Raw genomic sequence first — 17,570 nt, 5'->3', positions numbered from 1 at the left:
GCATCAGTCTTTCTGGATCCCGTTTTTATAGACAAAGAATTTAATATTAATGGGGCTATATTGCCCAGTTGCACCCAAGTGCCATTATCATTATTAAATGATAATTTTGCCTAATTTCCACCCACTATTGCCAGATACAATTCTCTGCTACTCTCAGGAAAGGGAAGGGGCGGCCAACTCCAGTAAAAACCCACACCACAGCATGCAGAGCTGCACTTGGAAAAGCCAAGGGACCGGATCTTTTCAAACCATCAGGAAAGTAAACAAACTGTGCTTGCTTTTTCTACAGAAAATATTTATTTGCAAGAAATGAAAAGCATAACATACTTAGCTACATACATGTTTAGGCTACAAAAGCAGGTAGTCTGTTCTCTCGTAGAATCAAGCAGACAATTTTAAAAGGAAAAACAGCAATTTCTTTCCACCCAATGGACATGTTTGCAGTGTGAACAATCAGGTGGGACCGTATCCAGATGACAGCGCTTATACAAAAATAGAGAGGCCACTGAACACACATACACAGAGTTAAACAAACTTATGGCAAAAGAACAGAGATATCTGCAGTCAGAAGAGGCTCCAATGCAATTTACCAAAGAGCATAGAGGTGTGTGCTTTTTCACTAGTAACCCTGTCCTCTTCATCTCAGACAGTTTTAAATGTTTGCACAAACCCATATTTTTTCCACATGAACAGAGGGAAAGGACAAGATCAGCTGAAATGCCTCGGGGGAGTCACACGCAGAGTGACTCAGAGTCACAAGTTATTGTTTTGCACGGCCCAAGGCTTTGGCCCTGGATATGTATTTGTCTTCAAGATGGTAACACCAGGTAATTTACCCTCAGAGGGCCAAGCGAATCTCCGGGAAACTGTGATGTACTTAACATCACGGTGTGGAGCAGTTAAGGGCAGTAGTGCTCCCGGGGAAGGGGGGACCTTTAGATCCTCTCCCAGAAGACCAGCTCAACAAATCATGTTCCTTGAGCTGTCAGCTCCCAGGGGCCACTTTTTAAGGTTAACTTTCCCCATTTAAAAACAAAACAAAATTCAAAGCCATAATTCTGCATAACAAAAAACTGACACCCAAAGATACAATAAAACCTAAAGTTGTCTTTTTTTTTTTTTTTTTGTATCAAGCCAGAGCTGTCCTACAGAAAGGCCAGACGATTTATGCTTACACACAAAATGACACAGTGCAACAACTTTCAGTCAAAAATTGCTAATAGGACAGACTTCAGACAGCAATTCTCACTACAGTTTTACAAGTGCTCAGTGATGTGGAATGTGAACAGGTTTCAGAGAGAAACACCTGGACTTTCTGTTGCACCAAGTGGAATGCGCCCCGTGTGTTCAGGTAGGTGCCTTTATTTAGGGATGCTTACTACATTAAATAAACACCTCTGCATTTGTTTTTTTTCCATTGCTCACCATGCACACGTGCACAGGTACACACACACTCACACTTGTTCTTGCTAACTGTACAAATGAAGAAAGCAAGACACTGTTACATCAGCACCACTGAATTAAAGTTTGATATGGCAAAGTCAGATACGAGCAGAGTTCTGTTAAAGGAAATTGATTACTTGCCTCTCCTTCCCTGTCTCTCCCTTCCACTTGCTTAATTATGGGCTGCTAAAGTTCAAAAAGATTTTTGCCTGCTGTTTGGAAGGAAAAATGGCATACACCATAAAGGTCAGATATGCATAAACAGGACTGCATAGTATTAAAGAGCAAGGGGAAGAGTAAAAATTAAACAAGGGGGTAACTAATGAAATCAGCTACCATTGCTGATTATGGAATCAAGAACTAGCAAGTTTCCCTGTGACGTCAGGAGTCCCCTCATCAGCCACTTCTTTCATCTTTTGTGTAAGGCAGGCCTACAAATCCATCTTTCCCATGTTTTTTTCTCTCCAGTTCCAACTCTTAGAGGAAGAGCATGGAGATGGGTTCTAGGGCAGAGGAGACTACTGATAATGAAGAATATCGATAGTCTATTTTAGCATCACAAATGAGAGTCTCCTGCGAGGTGCCGTCTTTTCTACGTAGGAAGTCAACTCAGTTATATACCATCGTAAGGAAGAAAAAGGCCTGACATGAAAACCACAAAAACCAATGGCAATTCCCCTCTCAATCCTGGAGTCTCCAGTGGATGCTGATCACCTAAGCAATGCAGTAGTAACTGAGAACACACTCTCAACAGATCCCTGAATGCCCACCATCATTTTACTGGCCATGAGAAAGCTACACTATCCTGGCCCATGGACTGAATCCTCACATCTTACTTGTTAAGCTCCGAACATGTAAGCCAGTTCATTCATCTTTGCAAGCCCCAAAGTTGTTTATCCCTAATCTACAGTGCAAAGCAGCAGCACACCATAGTACTACACTACTTATATAGGCGATTATAACTTTTGTAACTACAAAGTACTGACCTACCATTTCACCTTCAGAATACAAAATGTTCCCTTTCTAATTAATGACTTGAGAAAGAAATATTTTCGTCATTAGGAGTATAAAAATATTTCTTATTCTTCTGTTCTTAGCTGCGTGGGTTTTGTACAATGGCCTCTTGGCATTAGCTGGAATCTAGAGCCCAAATACTCAGTGGAAATCCCTCCCAATGTAGCAATTAGTATCATTCATTTACTTGACCTATATTCTAAATGCGTCTAGACAGAATTTAGTGCTGATAGTTTGGGGGATGGGAGTGGAGAGGTGGGTTGGTTTCTTTAGCAGGGAAAAAAACAAAAAGTTTTTTATTTCAGCTCTACATTAGAAAAAGCAAGAATACATTGAGGCACACTGTTACACAGAGAGACATGGAAGAGGTTCCTTTCCCCTATAAATCAGATCTGCAGCCTTCAAACCGGTGAGAAGTGTGCGGTGTTCTATCAGCTGGGATCTGGCCTAAGAACCTCAGCCTAATCCACTAATAGTCTGTGCTGCTGAAGAATATTGAATAGTACAGATGAAGTAAGAGAAATGCAAAGAACTAGAAACAGCCTGGGGGAAAAAACAATCAAACAAAAAACCAAAAACCATACACACACAAAAAAACACCACCAAAAAAACCCACGTTATCTACACATTGGTAACAAGGTTAGAACTGTCACATGCCCTCTGCTTTATACTTTTCAAATATATATATATATATATATATATAATAATGCCCTACATACCTTCATAGCTTATCTCCCTAGAAGCAAAAATCCAACAGATTTAGACCTGCTTTAAAGCTATGGGGCAAAAGGTAAGTTTACTAGTGTGTATGAAATCATGCAGACAAGAAGCATAATGTTATAGCTGAAGACTCCAAGGATCTCTTAAGTCCTCTAGTGGAAATGGAAATTAAGTAGCACATAAGGCCTTTGCCTACCCTGTCCACACACACACACTATTCTACAGCACCAGGTCACTGATGACTGGACAAAGTATACTGGCAGAAGACTAAGGCCTTAAGTAATATAGCTGAATTAATTAAAAGCACTTAGACTGGCATCCTCCCTGAATACACCTCACTGCCCTTTCCCTGTGCCCTTAACATTGAGCACATTCAGCTGCCTCTCCACACTGTCTGCAGTGCATCAGCCTTCACATTTGGGTCACCCCTGCACTGCTGGGGCTGGAAGTGCAATCACACGTGTCCTGCCTCCTCTGCCCCCTTGCCAGGTACGTGCACAGGCATATACCGCCTCTGGAGGCAGCGAAGGCTTTGTCGTGCAACAGCCTGTGGGTAGGTGACGACAGATGATTTTTTGGCCCCTAGTATCAAGCAGAGAAACTCATTCTACTAAGGCTCCTGAAGAAAAATCATTGCAAACGTACCAAAGCAAAGCAAAGGTTTTCGTTATTATAAAGAAGTAATATTTAACATAATAAATCCCTAAGCAATGTGTGTACTAGGTCAAGAGATTTCCCAAAAGAGTATCTTAAAATAATTTAAAGGATTACACAGATTAAGATTATAGAAATAGATTATCGAACAGTTACAAGAAAATTGGTATTGCCATTCTGGCTTGGATGAACTAGTTCAGAGGCCTGACCCAGACTGTGGTCAGTTTAAAATGCTCCAGATGAAAACATGCCTATCTCCCAATCAGATTTGAAACATCATGCCCAAATTAAGCCAATAAAATGGCAAAACTTTAACAGTGACTAGTGCAGTAGGTTTTGGAGTGGGGGGGTGGTGTTTGGGTTTTGCAAAATTATCCATCTTTTATGTATAGAGAAATAATTCAATTTTGGTTTTAATACAGTGAAGTCAGCTGCGTCTGCAATGGCAGGTGATCCATTTAACTGATCATGGGCGTGAGCTCAAGCAGAGTGGCCGCATACTTAGGCACAGTGCAAAATGCAGGACTGACAAACGCAGCGTTGTGCTCCACAGCCTGGGCCCTCTTTGGCAGAAGACTTAACCATTCAGGTTCTCTCAGAGGTGACAAACCATGGGTGCTTGGAAAAAAGACCATTTAAGGAACTTTCTAAGCTGTGACCTTGCCCACTTACACTGACCAACCATAGGGTAGCAGAAGGGTCAGTCCCAGCCTTCTCCTGTCACTTTGTGGACCTCAAGTGGCAAAGCAATGCAGCCATCCCTTGTGGCACAACTGGTGTTCATTACTTATGTGAAACCTTAAACCATTGCTTAAAAAAGCCCATACAAAAGCCGTTGGCGGATACTGGAATGGTGCAGAGGACCCAGCAGGATCACTGTAAAGGGAAAAAGGCTTTGAGGAGGAAACTGGCCCACGCCAAGAAGGGAACACTTGCAAAATAGACTACAATGACATTTCTCCTCTCATTGCTACCACAGGTAAAGTAATAAAAAGGCACTTGCACAGAAGAAAAGGGCATTACCTAGGAAGCACGTCTGTATGCCAAAACTCATTATAACTTCATGGAGTCAGGCACATGTTTCACTGTCACTAATGTGAAACACCTTAAAATGGCACAGTTCTGACTGATCAACAGCCTGCTGTAACCCACCTAATTATCTCCATTAATTCCACTGGGTTTTGAGTCAGGCCTGAGGGTGGCAAAATAGGCTACTGAAGGAAGAAAGTCTAAGGAGAATGAAGATCAAGAAAGGAGCTGGTGTGGCAGCTGCTGTAATAAAATAGAAATGCAGTATTTTACAAAATAGAATATTTGCAGGAAATATCTACTGTACATGGTAAAAAATTACTTCTAAGGCTACACTAGTTTTTCCCTTACTTATCATTAGGAAAAAAAAAAAAAAGAAAAAGAGCTTCAAAATTTTTAATTATTTTTAAAAATTGACTACTTCTGGTAAACTATAGTATAGCTATGTGCTAGACTGCTGAATTAGGATTTTCACATCAAATCCATCCTCAATGGTCCATGCAGAGACATGACCACAGTACCAAGAGAGGGAAAACCCTTAAAGGCACCAGCTACATGGGACAAGGAGGAAACAAAGCAGGGAGAAAAGTACTGGACCAGGATCAGACCTGAACACTGCTCTTGGCTTTTCCATTGAACTCCCTGTGTGCCCAGCTCATCCCTCTCTTGCCTGTCTGCTGCCTACATACTTAATTCCTCAGGTCAGGGGCTGTCTTGCCATACAGCTAATATGGTGTCTACCACCTCCAGTTGGGGTTTTGGTTAATCAGTTGGTCTAAGATCACATCTCTAGAAAAGGAGGTAAGAGGAAGATAAGACCCATGGCTGTATTTTCGGTCAATTCAAGTTCAGAGAGAAAAGAATGGGTGTTTAATGATATTTGTGTGTCTGATTTCAGAGTTTGCCCAGACCACTTGCAGGGTTAGGGAAGCTCAATTTTCATCATTGCGACCACTTGGGCACGATTTTGCAAAGCTAATAAATACTATTTACAACAGTAACAGGAAGATGGCAAGGAAAGGAAAGGAAAACAAGAAAATCTAGGACCAGGTCTACATAAGAAATTCCATCAACACATCTCAAAGCCAATAAATTAAATCCACATGGTCCTCTCAGGAGGCACTTCTGGTTTAAGCCTTACATTGATTTCGTTTGTTGGGAAAAAACTGATTTAAGCTAAACAGATTAGTCTTAAGTAGACTAAAGGACATCCATCTAAAGCATTGCATCAATTTAACAAAACCTGCTTTCCAAACAGGTTTAGTTGAACTAGTGTAATTCTCCTACATGGACAAAGTGTGAGAAGACAGCAACTGATCTTTGCTTGAATTCCACAAGGGTGGAAGCAGTAGGGAAGCCTACGAGGACTGCTTTCAACCCAGAGAGAAACCTACCCCACTAAACGATAAAGGGGCTGGAGGGGAGGAAAGAGAAAGGGGTCAGGATTCAGCGGCATCGCTGCCCACCGCTCTCCCACCTCTGTTGTTAACAAAACTGTATCAGAGCCCGTTCTTGTCCCTTCAGAAGCAAACTACACCATATGCTCCTCAACCGCCCAAAAGGCTCAAGTGCTGTAGACCAGTAGGCACGGAGCTGTGGCTGGATTCTGAGCAGCAGTATGCTGCATCTCCTCTTTCTCTCAGTTCCCTCTCCCACGAAACCTATCACCCACACACTCCCATCAGTTTGGCATATTCCACTCTGCTACAGAATGTCTTTGTGCTCAGATTAGGATGTGTGCGTGCACGTACAAACACCCACCAGTCACCGGCACACTGCTGGCATCATCTGCCATCATAATTCAATCCCACCCTTGCAAGTATCAGGCAGGAAAGGAATAAAAGCAAAGACAGGGACTGTGTGTGAAGTGAGGAAAGGAGTTACAAAGACAAGAAATCCCTTCTGCAGTCACAGCCTCACCAGTCAATGCAGAAGTTGAACTCCCTCTCTTTTGTGCTTTGGTTCACTGAGGATAACAAGTCAGAGGGACTTTGGTTGAAAATATGTGGGAAAGAGGGAAATCAAAAAAAAGGCCTTTTTTATTTTTAAGAGGTGGCATTGACTCTTCTATCTATTTCAATTATCTTCAGTGTTTCATTTCCTTCTAGTTCGGAGTTGACTCTGCAGGGAACAAAAAAAAAAAAACAAAACAACAAAGGTTAACACTAATAGATATTTTTAAAAGTGCATATCCTGCTTGAAGTGGCTAATGCTAAAAAAGCATTCAGTATTTACCAGGTACTTGTCAGTTGGAGTATGGTAACACACTGAATTAGTCATCTCTTTGGCTCTAGGTATAACTTTGAAACAAGGGCTCAGAAGGCATGCTTGGGGCAATGTTCTTCTGTTTGGTGTGCTTGCTACCCTTTGTTAGCAGAGACCAAGACCAGGGCCAACGGGCCAGTGGCAGGACAAGAAAAGGTGGCGTGGAAAGAAAACTGCACACACATTTAAACCAATGAATCTCTCCCTTTGCAGAGGCCCCAAAAAGATTGCATTTATGCTAAGACAAACAAACTTATGAAGGAGATCTTTGTTAAGTAGTTCAGATAACTTCACAGGTCTGTCTCTTAAGATTGAGTACTGCAAACTTTCCACAATAATGGCTTAGTAAGATCACTGCTGCGAGAAGCTCCAGCTCTTCACACCATAACCTCATAGAAAGCCCAGTGAGTCACAGCCTCACACTTCCACCCAACTGGCAAAAGCTTATTCCTTTAGGAGATGCAGAAGTTAAGTGCTTAAAGAAGTGGGTAGGCACAACTAACAGTCTTACAAGTGTCAGGTTTCTGGCAAAAGCACCAAGTTTGGTAGCTGTATTACTACAATATTGTTGCAACTGCTTGCTTCTCCAGAATAACAATAACCTTGCCTATAAGCTCTCCAGATAGAGACCAAACTCTTACTTCATGTCTCTCAGTGCCCAGCACAGTTGAGCCCCCTAGTCTTACTTCTGGTCTCCAGGAACAAATGACAGTGATACCCAACACCCCTGTGACAAGCAGCTCACCCTACACTCACCTGTGCTGCTGCAGGCCCAGCAGCACCGATTTCTCCAGCCTCGTCTCGTTGGCTATTGTGAACTGCATGATATCATCCTGCTGTGTCCCTGGCACGGCCTCCAGGGACAGCGCTGTGTACTTGGAGGTGTCTGCTTGCCTGTCATTGCGATCTGCAAAGGAGATTGGGCTTGACGACTCCTCCAGTTGATGAGGCTCTTCATAAATTAGCAGACTCCTTGACCTCACTGCATACAAAGACAGAAGGCAAGAAGAGATGAGGAACAGGCAGCTCGGAGAATGGCCGTGGTCATTTAAAGAAATGGAAGCAGAACTGGAGCCGCAAAGGTCTTTTCATAGTGATTAACTGGTAATTTGATAGCTGAGGAAAGATACCACAGTAATGGTCCAGGTAGGTATCAAAAAGCACTGAATTATTGACAAAACAAGAACAAAATGAAACAATCGCTTCGGTAATATGTACTGAAAACAACGGGTTCATTATGGGTATACAGTACTAACAGTTTCCCACTGAGCCCTTGGACTCTTTGTTGACACTGGCAAAAGATGCACCAGGCAAAATCAGTTGCACATTTTAACAGTATGAACATTTGCTACCAAGTAGAAATCCTGCTACCTTTTACAGACCACTAGCTTTAGTTCCACAAACAGAAACAAAACTGCTTTAAACAGCAGTACCATGCAGGCCAGTGGGAAAAGGCTTTGCCTATGGATATAAAGCCTTCTGCCACTCAAACAGCTTGCCAAGCTATCCTTCAAAAGACACAGGTTTATCACAGAGTGACCTGTTGATGAGCAGAAAAGCAAGAGGTGCTTGAGAAGGGGGTTAGGGATGAGGGTGGAAAACAAGTATCGAAGCATAACCAAGCAGGGAGCAAGACTGGGACAGTTGCCACTTACCGATGGAGTCTGTGTAGGACTCTGGCGAGGAATGCTGCCTGGGCAACACCATCTTTGTAGCAGAAGGATACGGCCCATAGCTCTCAGAGAAGCTGCCAAAAACTACTGCAAAGCACAGCACCACCATCTGGCAAAGGGAGGATGCAGAAGAGGTAAGTGCACTAGCCTTTGGTCCACACATGCACATCAAAACTAAGAATCAACATAAAGCACATCTGATACTTTTTTAAAACAAATCATTTGAGGCTATTTCAATCACTGCATACAGTGTCTTTTAGTAAAGGTACATATGCAACAGAAATGCAGTGTTTTAAAGCGCAGATTTCAATGCTGGAGGTTTTTTTTTTCAATGTCTACCATCATTTTGGCCTGTAGTCTTATTTATTCCCAAAGCTGAAAAGCGGACATGACCACCACATACGTTTTATAGATGTTGTTGGGAATTTCCAGGGTTATTTTTGCTGCTGGCTCCAGTCTTGCTTCAAAGCGATAGAGGGGCTGGCAGACTAGGTGAACAACTCAGGCCTTGAAAATTATTTCCATCAATTTATAGCACTAGTATAAAGAGAACTTGCTGGCTGAGTGTAAGGAGAGGAAAAGGAAATGTTTCATTCTAATCCTTTTCTTATCCTGCCTACTATTATTGAAATAGGTCAAAGGAAGATTTATAGCCTTAATCATATTTTTATTTGGATGAACAAGTTTATTTTTACTGATATCAAAAGAATTGGGCTTCAAAGGTCACCATCGTTTTCATTTTACAACTCTAGACAGGATTTCTCACATACAATATTGTAGAAAATAATAAAACAGGTCACTCAGAGGAGCAGTATTCCTTCTTTCATCACTGCAGCATTCAATCAAAAGCACAGGCCCAGTCTCCTCCAGAATTTAACGCCTTCCCACCACCATTAATCTTCATCAGCCAGGAGTCTCACCGACCTCAAAATTAATTGCCAAATTTTGAACAGAGGTTTCCCAAGCTGAGAATTTGCAAGTGAGGGGTTTTGCAGAACAAGAGATATGCTTTTGAGCAGTGGGAAAGATTCTCATTCCCCTACAATTCCCAGCTTTAGGGACACTCACCATGAGACAGGTCCCTGTCTGTGTGCTAGCTGCCTTACATGAACGGGACACTTTCCCAGCAACCATGGCTTGGAGTCTCTGCAACTGCTGCAGAAGCGTTCTGGAAAGCAAAGACAACAGATAAGCATCAAACGTATTATCTACTTGCTGGTTAAACAGTGTTTTGCTTCAAATTCCACACCTGGCAATAATACAGCATTTATGAGAAGGCACAGATCACTAAAGTCCTCCTCTCGAGGTTACTAGCTAGGAATGATTTAGTTTTATAAGATTTTCATGTATTAGCACTGGATCTTTCAAAAAGATTTTTTGTCTTTCCCTCAACTGATGTCTCTGAACAATTCTTCAGCACTTTCAGAAGATTCTTATAAATAAAACCTGTACTTTCAGTGTTTCTACAAGAAACAATTCTGGTAAGTGTACAAACAACTGAAATTGCTCTATATACAAGTGACTAGATGCAGATACAACCTGGTTCTGCATCATGAATTCAGTAGGAGTTTCACCATTACATGAAAAGTTGCAGAAGTAAGTAAGTTTATAGCTGCTCTGGCTGGTGGTAAAGGTATACAGCTACCTCCTTTTTCTGAAAACCTGCTGTACAGTGGTTTGAACCACATACTGGACCATTTTCAAAGAGAAGGTCTTAAAGCTAGACATAGGCACAGACTTCATTTCTTATAAATTAATTTATTAAACAAAACATTTTATTGCAATTTGCTAAATCCTCCGGGAGCTGACAAAAATCACAGATGCTTGAAGTGGCTACTCTGCCTGTGTCTTTCAGAAGTCCCAACCACAAAGAGTTCCCAACTGTGATGGCAACTCTGTTCTCCTTGGAGTCAACAGTCCCAGACCAGGAAGGTTGTCTGTCTTTTTGGCTGTTTTACTTTTGCTATATCATCATCAATGACTACAGTTAGGATACTAGTAATTTACATGGGAAATTATCTCAAAGAATGATTGATATAGGGTTATCACAGCAGTTTTGTTTTGTTTTCATTAAAGCTTTTTAACAGAGAAGGAGTAATCCAAATACTTGCCCTCGACATAATCAAATATAGTACAATTTGCATCTGAATGTTAACTTTGCTGTTTGTTTTCAGTTTTACTTTTCGTTTCTCCTGTAAGTCTCACAATCTAGTGCAGAGGGTAACCCCCACAACACTCCAGACCAAAGCTTTGGAGGCTGTGACGTCAAATGCTAAAGCAAGAGGTAAGGTTAGGATGTCAGAGAAAATAGAAGGATTATTTTAAGATCAAACTGGCTAAAAGCTAATTGTAGGACAGACCCAGAGGTGCCTTCACAGCTCAATATACACTTGTCTGCCTATTATTACAGATTTTTTTTAATCATCAATGCTCACTGCTAATTAGGGTTTAATGAATTCAAGGACTTCAGGAATGCATTCTGAAATGAGCACAAGGCACGCTCACAGCACAGGTTTATCTGGGCCAGAAAATCCTTCTCAACTTATTAGGGAAGGATGTCTTGCGTGCTCTTGAGAGCGTGGTTTATTCTGCAACTCATTATTTAAAAAAAGAAAGTGATTAGTCTAATTCAGTCCTTTATTCACTATTACAGAGACAGCAGGTAAATTAAGAGATTAAAACACTGTCCATCACGTAAACGAGACCATCCTAATTCCCTGCTCCCTTCTGCATCTTTCCCCACCTCTTCCTCCCATCCACTACGTGGCCTAGGGTTTGCAAAGACTTGCATACATGATATATATCATTTTCCAGCACAGAACGTGCTGTATACAGTGTTGCCACTCTAGGAACTATACATATACACTACAAAGCAATGCCTTTTTAACCCTGAAAGTTCTGTGCTGTTGCAGAAGACTAAATTTTTCCTCCGGTTCGGGACTGAGTCACTGGGCTTGACACAGAACAGCTCTGTGGAGCGAGGAAGAAGGAGCTCTCTTCCTCCTCATCAGCTCGGGGGCTGGCAGCAGCAGCAGAATCCTTGAAATGCTGATCACTCTTACCACTTTTTGTGGAGGCGTCAGTGAGAAAACAGCTAATGGCTGGTGAGGAAATCAACAGAGAAGAGGCAGTTCTCCTCATTTTGCTCATCTCTGCCTTTTTGTGTCCAATTAAAAAAACCTGCTGGGCAGAGTGGGCCTGGCGAGCTGATTCCAAAACACTCTCGTTTTGGAAAGTATAATTAGGCAGGTATTTTGAGGTCTGCTGTACACATGGAGGAAGATTCATCACCCACCTTGTTTACCAACTACCTTAATGTAAAATGTCTTTCTCTTCCAAGTCATTATCTGTTTGATTAGAGCTACTGTTGCCTTTTCGGCAGACAAGGACTCGGTGTTGTGAGCTGCCAGGCTACCGGTGCATCTTCAAACTAAGAGCAAGAGCCAAGGCAAGGGCAAGAATCAAGTTTGTTTGTTCAGAGATGATACCAGTTTACCCTGGCCCCTGCCAGAATGGGGCACTCCTCGGTGCTTTTATTCTCTGTTTGACCCTGGAATGGTGGAAGACCGGATTCCAAAGTCAAAAGGTCCCCTTTCCCGTGCAAAAGCTGCCTTCGTTTTTACCGGACAGCTGCAGGGATGGCCTGGACTGAGAAGGGAAAGGAGCACCTCTCTGTTCTATAGAGCAGCAGCTTATGTTAAAAGAAGATGCTCCCTCTAAATAGCAGCAGGAAGGCCGCAAATGCTTTTAGGGAAACACACTGCCTGTGGCTAAGTCCTAACAGGAGAAAACAAAATCCCAAGGTAGTGTACATAAGGGGGTTTGCACCCACAGGGATTATTTTCATTGTGTCTGACACATTTCCCAGTGATATTCAATTAGAGGGTCACCTCCGTAGGAGGTGCGAACGTGCTTTCACGCTTTTCCCTGCCAATGGAAGCACCTCATAGGAAAGCTGCAAAGTGACTGAAGACTCCTGCTCCCCCTTCCACACACTGCCAGCAAAATTCACTCTGCCTGTGATGTCTTGTTTTTGTGTGCACATTCACCTATTCATCTTCAGAAGAGTCCCTTTCACCACCAAAGTAAGGAACAAGTCAAGGTGTCCCCTCTGCTTCCAGTGACAGTTTGATTAAGGAGAGGAAATTTGTCACTCCAGGACCTAGCCACCTGGGAGGCTTCCTCAGTTCAATGTCTATGTTTAAAATCTAACATCTATTCAAACAAACAAAAAGACAGCTTCTAGGAGACACCAAACACTGTTTATTTTGATCAAGATTTTTCACAGAATTTATCTACTTAGAGAGTAACAAAAAACCTACTTTCGATAAGGAGAGAGAAAAATTACTCTGTCTGCCATCTCTACACACAGATTCTTTCTCTGCCTGTCCTATTTGTAGGAGAGTAAGTCTCAAGTAAAGGTTTTCACTGAAAGACCAGAATACCTTAAAGCAGAAAAAAATCCACAATTAGACTTACAGAGTAAAAACCCAGCAAATTTCATCAAAGATGTTCCAGCATAAAAACACTACCCTGCTGCTTTGAGAGCAAGGAGTCGCTTGCTCCAGGGCTGCCACATTTTGTCAACTATAATAAGGGTGGTCTTAAGTGAAGTGTAAGATATCTCACTGAAGCTTAAATGCAGATCCTTCACTCCTTGAAAATGACTCGGTAAAATGGCTTTACCAGCCTCAAATAAAGGAACAGCCATGCAAATCAGTGAAGATCCTCAAGATCATAGAGTCCAACCATTAGCCTACTCTGGCATTAAACCATAGAATCATTTTGATTGGAAGAGAACCTCAAGATTGTCAAGTCCAACCGCTACCCCAACTCCAGCACTAACCCATGTCCCTAAGAACCTCATCTCTACATCTTTTAAACACCTTCAGGGATGGTGACTCCACCACTTCTCTGGGGAGCCTATTCCAGTGCTTCACAACCCTTTCCATGAACAAGTTTTTCCTAATATCCAATCTGAACCTCCCCTGGTGCAACTTGAGGCCATTTCCACTTGTCCTGTAACTTGCTGCCTGGGAAAAGAAACTGACACCCATCTTGATACAACCTCCTTTCAGGCAGTTGTAGACAGTGATAAGGTCTCCCCTCAGCCTCTTCTTCTCCAGGATAAACAGCCCCAGTTCCCTCAGCCGCTCCTCGTCAGACTTGTGCTCCAGGCCCCTCACCAGCTTCGTTGCCCTTCTCTGAACTCTCTCCAGCACCTCAATGTCTTTCTTGTAGTGAGGGGCCCAAAACTGAACACAGTATTTGAGGTGCGGCATCACCAGTGCTGAGTACAGGTGATGATCACTTTACTAGTCCTGCTGGCCACACTATTCCTGATACAAGCCAGGATGCAGTTGGCCTTTTTGGCCACCTGGGCACATCGCTGACTCATGTTCAGCCAGTTGTCAAACAACACCCCCAGATCCTTTTCCACCAGGCAGTTTTCCAGCCACTCTTCCTTGAGCCTGTAGCGCTGCCTGGGGCTGTTGTGACCCAAGTGCAGGACCCAGCACCTGGCCTTGTAGAACCTCATACAATGGGCCTCAGCCCATTGATTCAGCTGGTCCAGATCCCTCTGTATGGTCGTTGTACCCTCCAGCAGACAAACACTCCCATCCAGTTTGGTATAATCTGCAAACTTACTGAAGGTGCACTCAATCCCCTTATCCCAATCTTTGTTAAAGAGATTAAACAGAACCGGCCCCAATACTGAGCCCTGGGGAACACCACTCGTGACCAGCCGCCAGCTGGATTTGGCTCTGTTCACCACAACTCTTTGGGCCCAGCCACACATTCCTCTCACACCCTGTGCTTTTTAAGACAGTAGCACCCCACATATTCAGATGCTACTGAAATCAATGAGAGCCTGGCACACTTGTAGCTATAGGACACATACTCTTGTAATAATGTGCTTCCTCAGTTTCGGGAAACCTGCTTAGAAAGGAACTTGGATGCGTTTCTTTTAAGGGACTGAGTCACATAAATTAGGAGAGGAAACATATGCTAGTGTTCTAATACTAAAGATGCCAAAAATGCTGCAGTCGCCCACTAAGAGTAATGAGAATTAAAAACTTCCCTGGATCTTGATCTTCAGACTCCTGCCTTGCATTTTTAGATGCTTCTGGATGCAAAGAACTTGACCACATCTGCATCTTTTATATGACATCTTTTCAGATCCAGAATTTCAGGCAAAGGCAGGCCCTTGGGGAAGATTCTTCTAAATTTGTTCATGTTACTGAGAATAATGTAGGAACATTTTTACCACAAGAAATTCTAGTGTTTCCATGGTTTGGAGCCAGATTTTTAAATGCAAGGAGGGTTTCCCTGAAGCCTTAGGTATGTATCTGTGCAAAATGTGTTCTATATATAGAATAACATGCTCTAAAAAACTGTTTGCACCTACTGAAAAGAAACTCTGCTGTACAACAGTGGTGTTTTGGAAATTGCCCTTCAGTTCCTCTCAATTCCAGCCAGACTATAAAAACATGATACTGACTAACAGCACATACATGTGCATGAACTGTTAGCTAAGCAGCCATAGCCCAATTTTCCAACAAGGTAAAAACCCACGTTTGCTTTCATCCACACTTAATGCGTCAACATTTTTACAGGTAATCACTGCTCTTATTTTCCTGTTATCTTTCTTGCACTCTTAGAATTTTTCACAACAAAAAACCAGCTCTGATGTTTGTAGGTCTATTTTTAGACCTTCAACAACATCTTCAGTTTTTACTGCTTTGAACACCTCAAGTTGCAATACAGTCAACTGGGGCTCTGCTTTGGACATACTAAGTAAGGTACATCTGTGTATGACTGTGTGCTAGGGACTTCGAGAAATAAAGTCCTAAACATTTAAATTTGGATATCCAAAAATAAACTGACACTGCATAATTTTGACCATCACTGCTTTGAACTTTGATTCCTGACTGTACACAGGAGATGGAAGTACCAGCTATAGGATGCTGTGAAGACAATTTCTGAAACATTTGGTCAGTTTCTGGATGCCATATCAAGGCTCTGTGCAAATACCACTGAGAAAACCAGACATTCTCAATACACCATACAAAATGGATAATGTACACTAAACAAAGTCCTGGAAACATTCTCTGAATGAGACAGTTGCACAATTATACAATAAATAAGAAAAGTGGCTCTTTGGGGCTAAGGTGAAAAAACCCATAATGTGGTATGTTATGTAACTCACACTTGATGAAAACAGGCACTTTCAGAAATGTCTCAGTACTTCAGTTTGAAGCCTTAACAGATTTTGGATACAGTTTGTATCTAAATAGCCAAAACAGCATCACCATGAATTGCAAGAATTTCTGTGCAGAGGGTCAGGAACATCTGCTTCTCTGCAGGAGATTACAAATCAATATCAGTGCTATTGCAGAGGGAAGAAAACAAGAAAACATCCCACATGCGCAAAATATGAAGGATACAGAGATAATATCAGTTCACTACAACATTTAGCATGTGAGAATTAAGATCATCAAATAATAAAGAGCATGCTAAAGGTCCTGTTTAAAAGAACAGACAATACCAATAAACCTGTTCTCACGATCGCATCCACAATAACTCCAAGATGGAAAAAGCTGGCTAAATTTATATGAACTGGGGAGAACAACTCTAGGCTTGAAAACTTCTTGTCCCTGAGTGGCTCATCCACAGCTGCACCTTTCCTTAGAGCAGCTGGCTTCAGCACCTCCTGGGACAGATCCTGGGAAAGAAAATCCTACTCCACACCTACAGAACGATTCCTGGTTCTTTTATGTAAAAACCCTGGAGGAAGCTACAGGAGGCACAGAAATGGCTTGGCTCTCTTCAAACAAGCAGCAGATGTCTTTATGCATGAGCAGTGTGTGGGAGACTCTCCAGCAAATTGCAGTGCTACAGGGTCTGGCTCCACGAAATTAGAGATTGGATCCGGAGATTAGAAACAACACATGTCACTCAATTAGCAATACATTGGCTGCCAGAAAAGCTCTAGGGCCATTTTTCGTGATCGTGGGTCTTCTCTTCAAAACCCAGCCTCCTCCCACACTTCAGTGCTACCATCATGTTCAATGCTAATATTCAACCATCACTACAAATGCCTCTAACTAGAAGCAGTTAACAGTGGACTTATCTAGTACCTACTCATTGGAATTTGCCATCATTTGAGAACACTGAGCATGATCCATTGTAGACACTCCACTCTCAGCTAACATTAGATTAAAAGCTCAGCTATCGAACATTTTCTGCCATGTGTCCTTCGAGAAAGCCAGCAATGAGACACTCACTTCTTCAGAAATTAAGAAACATGAAGTTGATTTTCTTCCTCTAAATGAAGGAAATCCTGGGGTGTGAGGTGGTTAGAAGGGTGCACGATAATTGCAATGACATGTTAGTTCAGAAGTAATTAATAATTACTCTTCAGCACTGTAATTTCTGGATGTCTCATGCTCCAGGTCAAGGTCTCCTGTCAAAACAGTCTTTCACTAAATAAAGACAATCTGGAGAGTTGGGCTGTAGTTCTTAGTTCGCTATGTATCACCAATCATGATTCCTTGTGCAGTGGAAGAACTCAAAGAATAGTACTAGAAGGTTTTTCAAGCACACCACACCCTAGGGATATAGTATAAGACCTTACATCAAAGCCTCTATGTGTTACATCACACTGCAGTCAAAACAACTGGCCTTCTTCATCTTTCTTTGACATTAATCAGACCAGCTCAGCTATCACATTTCAAGCGATCTCTTAACTTCCAGATTTTCACTTTTCAC

General features: G+C 42.2%; 1 protein-coding gene across 1 annotated transcript in view; it reads right to left on the bottom strand.

Moving 5' to 3' along the window:
- Positions 1–274: 274 nt before the first annotated feature.
- CREB3L2 (cAMP responsive element binding protein 3 like 2) overlaps positions 275–17,570 on the bottom strand; it is an 82,631-nt gene continuing 65,335 nt past the window's right edge. Inside the window, exons 9-12 of the mRNA XM_065839860.2 lie at positions 9,867–9,966; positions 8,781–8,907; positions 7,882–8,107; positions 275–6,981 (exon numbers count right to left, since the gene is read on the bottom strand). Coding sequence (XP_065695932.1) covers positions 6,906–6,981; positions 7,882–8,107; positions 8,781–8,907; positions 9,867–9,966 — 529 coding nt within the window. The 3' untranslated portion in view covers positions 275–6,905. The remainder of the gene's footprint in view (positions 6,982–7,881; positions 8,108–8,780; positions 8,908–9,866; positions 9,967–17,570) is intronic.

Source organism: Patagioenas fasciata, chromosome 1 (assembly GCF_037038585.1).
Source record: "Patagioenas fasciata isolate bPatFas1 chromosome 1, bPatFas1.hap1, whole genome shotgun sequence".
NCBI lineage: Eukaryota > Metazoa > Chordata > Aves > Columbiformes > Columbidae > Patagioenas > Patagioenas fasciata.
Note: the sequence above shows the minus strand (reverse complement) of the source record. Positions and strands in the feature narration are given on the sequence as shown.